The sequence below is a fragment of the Olea europaea genome, unplaced genomic scaffold (genome assembly GCF_002742605.1).
Source record: "Olea europaea var. sylvestris unplaced genomic scaffold, O_europaea_v1 scaffold87, whole genome shotgun sequence".
NCBI classification, from domain to species: Eukaryota; Viridiplantae; Streptophyta; class Magnoliopsida; order Lamiales; family Oleaceae; genus Olea; species Olea europaea.
The window spans coordinates 520,494-527,916 of record NW_019267155.1 but is presented as its reverse complement, the minus strand read 5'-3'; the positions used below and the strand labels follow the sequence as shown (position 1 = coordinate 527,916).

At 36.0% G+C, this 7,423-nt stretch overlaps 1 protein-coding gene and 1 pseudogene across 1 annotated transcript; one reads left to right on the top strand and one right to left on the bottom strand.

The window, feature by feature from the left end:
* Window positions 1–1,264: 1,264 nt before the first annotated feature.
* On the top strand, window positions 1,265–3,860 carry LOC111392014 (probable aquaporin PIP-type pTOM75). The gene is made up of 4 exons (XM_023017301.1): window positions 1,265–1,672; window positions 2,034–2,329; window positions 3,366–3,506; window positions 3,602–3,860. The coding sequence occupies exons 1-4, from the start codon at window positions 1,342–1,344 to the stop codon at window positions 3,701–3,703; spliced, it is 870 nt and encodes a 289-aa protein (XP_022873069.1). The 5' UTR covers window positions 1,265–1,341; the 3' UTR covers window positions 3,704–3,860.
* A 1,201-nt stretch (window positions 3,861–5,061) lies between these two features.
* LOC111392012 overlaps window positions 5,062–7,423 on the bottom strand; it is a 12,339-nt pseudogene continuing 9,977 nt past the window's right edge.

The following is a 7,423-nucleotide window of genomic DNA, read 5'->3' as shown; positions in this document are numbered from 1 at the left end:
AGTATACACAAAGAGTGTACATGTAACGTAGTTCTAAAACATAAAATATATGTTTTATTTTGTGGCAGTCATTTTCCCCTAGGAAAGATGAACTTCACCTTTGAGCCCTTTCTATGATCTTTCTTTCTTTTCCAGCAAAGAATGAGGAAAAGTGGTGAAACAGTAACCCTTCGTTACCTAACACCAAAAAAAATGACTTTTTACCTTATTTTGGATAATGATGAATATAATTTATTTTTTTTAGCTAAAGGAAAAGTTATCTAAGAAGATGGTTCTTAATGCTTAAAAATGGTTGTTAAATGCTTTATTTCACATCTGATAGTTTTTAGTCATAATTAAAAGTTAATAACTTCGTTGTAGATGATAATAATATCATGGGAAGTGCTACATATACATAATTGTCTACATAATAGTATCCACAATTACACGTGACACTGGATCCAACCTTTAATTCAAATCTCACACGTGCACATCAATAACTGAATGATTGTCACATCATATTATGTACACTATTATGTACAATAATTATGTACAAGTAGAATTTTCCGTAATATTATCATTGTTCAGTTCTTCTGCATTATGAAGAAAAGAGGAAATAAGTACTTTTAAGGCATTAAATAAATCTTTTTAAATAATGAAACTATGAGATTGTTATATTTAAAAATGGACAAAGTACTTATTGAACAGGCATAATCAATGCATAAATCACTTCCAATCCGCAATTGGTAGGATTCAAGGCACAAATTTAAACTTTACAATTATTCTTCATTGATCGAAGATTACATGTATCAAATACATCTAAGAGGTTAATTAAAAAGGTCCAAACCAGCTAATGAAAGCGCACAGAATAATTAATGGTGGGTGACACTATAAACGGATAAAGCCACTTTGATAGAAAAATATTGACAGATGTTTCGATAGGATTGAGGATTAGCAAGCTATGATTGGATGGAAAAATTGACTGTATTTTAAACAATTCAATGATATGATGTCATGTGATATTATGTCAAGAATTATGTTAACCATTATATTAGTGTAGCATGATTCCCTCAAATATCCCTTTGTACTCTCTCTAACACTCCTTCTCTCACTCCCAGAAGTTGAAATTTAATTAAGCAATTAACAAGTAAGACTTGATTAATTTAACAATTTAATTAAATAAATGAAACCAATGATTATGGTGACAGATGTTTCAAAAAGTTTAATAAAGAAGAATTCTTTAATTTTTAACCTAAAGAAAAAAAGACTTAACAAGAATCTCAACTATAAAATACTCTCCCAACCCACCCCCTACAAACCATTCTCGAGCTTCAGAGAAAGAGCAAAGTAAATAAAGAATTAATGGCAGAAAACAGGGAAGAGGATGTTAGGCTTGGAGCCAACAAGTTTACTGAGAAGCAGCCTTTGGGTACAGCTGCTCAAACAGACAAGGACTACAAGGAGCCACCTCCAGCCCCTTTGTTTGAGCCTGGGGAGATTAAATCATGGTCTTTTTACAGGGCTGGTATTGCAGAGTTTGTGGCTACCTTCTTGTTCTTGTACATTACCATTTTGACTGTCATGGGGGTTGGTAGATCAAATAGTAAGTGTGCCTCTGTGGGCATCCAGGGGATTGCTTGGTCCTTTGGTGGCATGATTTTTGCACTTGTATACTGCACTGCTGGGATTTCAGGTTAGTTTATTTTTGTTTTTTTAATCTCACTTAATCTTGTTTTTTCTTTGCATGTTTCTGTTTGTTTCTTTTACTGTGAGTCTTGGCAAAATTGTGTATTTCCTTTGTTTTTATGGGTTTCTGGGGTTTCGTTTTGCCAGATTGATTATGAATTATTGTTACTGGATCTTGTTAAATAAGTTTTTAATTGATCCATTTAGATATTATTTGCGATAAAAGCTAGGATCTTGGTGATTTTTTCAGGAAACTCCAGTTTTAGATTATATGCTATGGCTTAGGGTACCCGCACCCTAACCCCTCTTAGACCATTGTCTATTATATGTAGCTTCAAAACTGATTTTCTGTATTGGCCGTTGAACAGGAGGGCACATCAACCCTGCTGTGACCTTCGGTTTGTTCTTGGCAAGGAAGCTTTCCTTGACCAGAGCTATCTTCTACATAGTGATGCAGTGCCTTGGTGCAATCTGTGGTGCTGGTGTTGTCAAGGGATTCATGGAGGGTCCATACCAGAGGCTACAAGGTGGGGCCAACGTTGTGCAGCATGGCTACACCAAGGGTGATGGCCTTGGTGCTGAGATTGTTGGCACTTTTATTCTTGTTTACACTGTCTTCTCTGCCACTGATGCCAAGAGAAACGCCAGAGACTCGCATGTTCCAGTAGGTCTTCCTTTGTCGGTTATGCACTGATATTAACTTTTGGTTGCTTAAACTTGTTTGGAAAGGCTGGATTTGGTGCCTTGATTTGTTTTTTGTTACTTCTAATTAAGCGTTCATACCCAAGAAAGGAAGAATCGATAATTTTATTATGTTTTGTGTAGCTGGAATGCTACATTTCTCTGATTTCATTTCGCTAATATTTGGTTTATATTTATAAACTGTTTAGAAACGCTCAATTCACTTTATGTCCACACATTTCTAAGGACCCACAACCACAAGTACTGCCCACTCCAACGCGACTCATTTCTACCTATTTATAATTTAAACCATCTTATAAACAACTTTCCAAACATGCTTTTAGATGTTGAGCAATTTTGCTTATTTAGCCTCAGTTCATTCAATGCAATCTTGACATGATATGGGCCAATATCTTTAGTTACTGAAATTCCGTTTAGACCAAAACTGACCCTATACTGAATGTCATGTATCATAGCACAAGGTTTGTCTTTCCAAAGTATCGCCCCACGCAAAATTTTCTGTTTTGCTTTGATGATGCATTCAGCTTATTTGTTGGTTTATAAATCTATTGCCTGTCGTTAAGCAGGGGTGGAAGATGGGGTTAGGATGATGTGCAGTTTTGATAATTTTGATGTGCTTTTGGGTAATGTGGCTTTTTAGCTGTCACATGGAACCCACAACTTAAAATATTTATTCTCATTCTATCTTTTGAGAAGAAAGAGTTGTGAAGCAGTTGCATTAAGTGGTTTTATTCTCATCATAGGGAATGTTGGCAGCTCCAATTGGTCTTTTAGCACCATAGGCACATAACACCATCAATTAATTGAGCTATTGATTTGGTCGAAGTCTCAAATTTTATTGTTATCACATGGACATTAATGTAGACTACGATTCTTGGTAATATAATTGTGTGATTGTACATAATGATTCGGAGAAACAACAAAAGCTCATGACGATTAGCTTCTTGATTTTGATAAGAGAATTCATGTAGTAGTTCTAAAATTCTTTTATGTTTCAGCTTTTGGCTCCTCTCCCCATTGGGTTTGCAGTATTTTTGGTTCATCTGGCCACCATCCCCATCACTGGAACCAGCATCAACCCTGCCAGGAGTCTTGGAGCTGCCATTATTTACAACAGAGATAACGCATGGGACGACCATGTAAGAATCTCTCTATGCAGATCCTTTATAACTCTCGTAATTATTAATCAGTAGTACATTTTCAACTAAAACCATTGTTTCTTTACGTCGTCCAGTGGATCTTCTGGGTCGGACCCTTCATTGGAGCTGCTCTTGCTGCTATTTACCACCAGATTGTGATCAGAGCCATTCCTTTCAAGAGCAGCCAGGCCTGTTAAATCACTATCTTAACCTACCACCTTTCGACTTTGTTTCTCTTTATTCTGTCTAATTCTCCTCTCTGTTTATGTTCTGAATTGTGTGTAAATTATGAGGGCTATGTATTTAAGCTTTGTTGGATCTTATGAATGAACAACTATCTATCTTTTTCCTGCGTATGATGTGTTGAATGAACCATTCCATTCTCAGAGCTAAGGCAAATGAAATTATTAAGCCAATTTATTGGCCAACATTAACGGATATTTTTAGGTATGGTGTAATTAATCATTGTATTGAAAAATAATAGTGGTATATTACCACGTGAATTGATACCATATGTTGGAAAATATAAATGTCTCGCATTGGAAATCAAGCAAACTATAATTTATAAAGTACTACAATTTTTCAAGCGCGATTTAGCATATTTGAAATTCATTTCCTTCTCCCGGTAGATAGAATAAAAACTTTCAACTGTTGATGTGTAAGAGAACCAAGTCAAGATTGTTCTATTCAAATTTTGTCAAAATAATTTTCATACCATTTTCGATTTTTATCGACAGTCAAAAGTTTGAATTTGATATTCAAGTTATTGTTCTTTCTGACGAGTATAATTATATTTTGGTTTGCTCGACATAGTTGATATTACGTTATATTAATATTTGGTAAGAAATATTGAATTTGAAAAACAAATGTCCACCTGTGCATGGTGGCATATCTTACTTCATTTAATCGTCATTCTCTTCTCCTTCAAGTTTTCAGCTTTTTCTTTTAAGTGTCTTGGTTGAATGGCTTGTTCCATTAGAAAGCATCTCAGTTATTCATTCAGCAGGTTCTGTAAGATTAACGCTTCAACGACTTTATGATTAAATGAAGTGCTTCTAGAATTCTATATAATTGATTTATGTGACAATAATAGAAGGAATTTTTTTAGGTGAATCAAGACTGAATGCTAGCTTATTCAAAATTTCTTCACAACAGAACAAATAAAATTGAATAGAAGACATATTGCATTATAATTGATATAGAAAATTTGAGCTTCCAAAATTTTCTGGACAGCCTATCAAACTATAAGATTTTACTAAATTTGCTTGAATTTTCTCAATCTATCTCCGAATCAAGATTTTTGTATACTACTTGTGTTGAGGTTGTCCCACATCCATTGTGGATGTGATTGATATTCAGTTTATAAGTATGAGGGAAAACCTCACCTCATAAACTGGCTTTTGGGGTAAGAAAGACCCAATACCACCCAACACTGGTATTAGAGCCCGGTTTATCAACGAGTCTCCAATTCAACGATCACAGAGATACGGGTTTATGTGAGGGGGAGACGGGTTTGATCTCCCGTAGGCCCTTTGTGTGAGGGGAGACGGGTTTGATCTCCCATAGGACTCCATGTGTACGGGTAGATGTGTTTGGTTTCCCGCAAAGCCCGAGATGTGAGGAGGAGATTTTTGAGATTGTCCTACATCGATTGTGGCTGGAGTTGGTATTCAGTGTATAAATGTGAGGGAATGTCTCACCTCTTAAACTAGCTTTTGGAGTGAAAGAAGCTCAATACTACCCAACAACTTGATCATATCATCTGTACAAAAGCTTCAGTCCAAAGTTTACCTGGAGGAATAATATCTCAATATCATGAACAAAATCAGAAGAGTATAGCACTCTAAACTTCGTTGTTGCGACCGTGCACTGGGGAGTTCGGATTTAGGTCATTAATCGGGTTCAATCTCAAAGGATTGATCAACAGTTGCTTTGACACTCTATTCACCAACATAAAATTTGCATCATATGATTGTTCTTTTTGGTCACGAATGCCACCTGACCTTTCAACTTCATCTCCAAGAAAGCCATTTTCAGATGAAACTCCTTCAGGTGACAGATGGACTTGAACAAGTCCTCGAAATATGTTAGGTTTTTTAAGGCCTACTATCACGCTCATCGATTCAGGCAAATAATTTGTTGGCTGCTCTGAGTGAAATAATGGAAAAGCGTCATTGCCACCACTACAAGGCGTAGAAGAACTGGATGCAGCTTCAGATCTTTATATGGGAGAAAGGGACATTCTTTCGTTTGTATGCTGTTGTGGTCTTGAATGCAAGGAGAATTTGGGCAAGAAATGTTACTTTGAATATAGGCATCAATTCTTAAAAAAAGAAAATAAGAGTGACTTTGGTCGTGTTGCAATAAAGAAAATCTCCATCACGCAAATTAGATAACTAAGATGCAAACAAAACTAACAAGGTATACATCAATAAAAGAAGCATATCATCTATACTATATAAAGGAAGTAAAAAATGAGGAGATCAACAATTCAGCACTATGCAGAGCCTCGTGACTTATAACTAGTGACAATCCCTTGCAAGTGATCAAATATATCATGAAAGATTCAGAAGTAGATCTTCAGTCCACGGATACAAAACTTTAGCATTGAAAGATTGAAAAAATGACATTTGATTTGCGTACCACAAATATAGAATCGATATCCACATCACAAATATTCTGAGCAATAGAAGTAAGGAGCATATAAAGTTATAAGCAACATCTAACCATCACACATGTTGAATATATCCTCATGCATGCATGCACACACAAATGCACGTCGCTATAAATGAGAATGTATTAAAATAAACGCGTTCACATGCAAGTGGGTGCTTTCATGTTTGGTAGATAAATCTATAGATAGATAGAGACCTAAATCCAGGAAAATGTTCTGGTTTTCTGGTTTGATGGACAGCCCCTTCTGATGAGGCCAGCATGGTAGATTTCTGAGAGGTCCAAAGCCCTGAAAATAGCAAGTCCATAAACCTCATGCCTCATGTCAAATTAGAGAAGCACTACTATTACACACACTATACAGAAAAATCTTAAATACCAGGGATTTTATGGTATGTGGTGCTGCAGTTATGGCTTCCATTGATTCAGATCTCATATTGGATCTTCCCGATGGAGTATTTTTAATGAAAGGATGTTCCATGAGCTGAGCAGCTATAGGACGGTGTGTGGGATTGCATTGCAAACATTGTCTCACAAAATCCTTGCCCTCATTTGAGAGGTAATCTGGGATATGAGGCAATTCCTTGCTGTTCATGACCTTGAACATCACAGCAACCTTCAGCGAAGAGCATAATATATTAAGCTTCCACGAGAAACAAGAGACAAATAATTTTACAAAAAATATAGTAATTATTTACAAGAGATTACATGATCTTCAAAGATCAGTAGATAATTAACTAACCCCTTCACACTGACTGCAGGGTGATTTTGTGGTGGCCATCTCCAAAACCGTGCACCCTAGGCTCCATATATCTACTGCGAGGTTACAACTTTTTGAATTCTTTGTGACCTGTACGAAGATACAATTATATCAAAAGAACTCCTTTGATCAATGGGAATGAAATACCATTTCGCATAACCTCCGGTGCCTTTGAGGGTTTCTTTTAAAAGACAATGTGATGCGGACATCATCCCCATTTTATCTTTTAGTTATTTATTTTGGACTTATGTCTTTTAGTTACTTATTTTGGGTTTATGTCTCATTGGTCTTGTATATGGGTTTGGCCCAAGCCCAAATTATTATTTTGTTATTTATGTTATTGTAATTGGGATTGAAAGGCAGTTGATGAATGAATTGAATTGTTGTTTGCTACGTTTTCTTCCTCTCCTCTCTCCTCTCGGTTTCTCCCCCTATCCTTTTCTTCTTCTTCTCTGACTCTCATTCTGTCTGCTTCTTCTTTTTT

What these genes read in the sequence shown, in the direction of transcription:
- LOC111392014 (XM_023017301.1), top strand. Translation starts at nt 1,342, where the DNA reads ATGGCAGAAAACAGGGAAGAGGATGTTAGGCTTGGAGCCAACAAGTTT. An exon ending in CTGCACTGCTGGGATTTCAG is followed by an intron (nt 1,673 to 2,033) that starts GTTAGTTTATTT and finishes GCCGTTGAACAG; the next exon opens with GAGGGCACATCAACCCTGCT. An exon ending in CCAGAGACTCGCATGTTCCA is followed by an intron (nt 2,330 to 3,365) that starts GTAGGTCTTCCT and finishes TTTATGTTTCAG; the next exon opens with CTTTTGGCTCCTCTCCCCAT.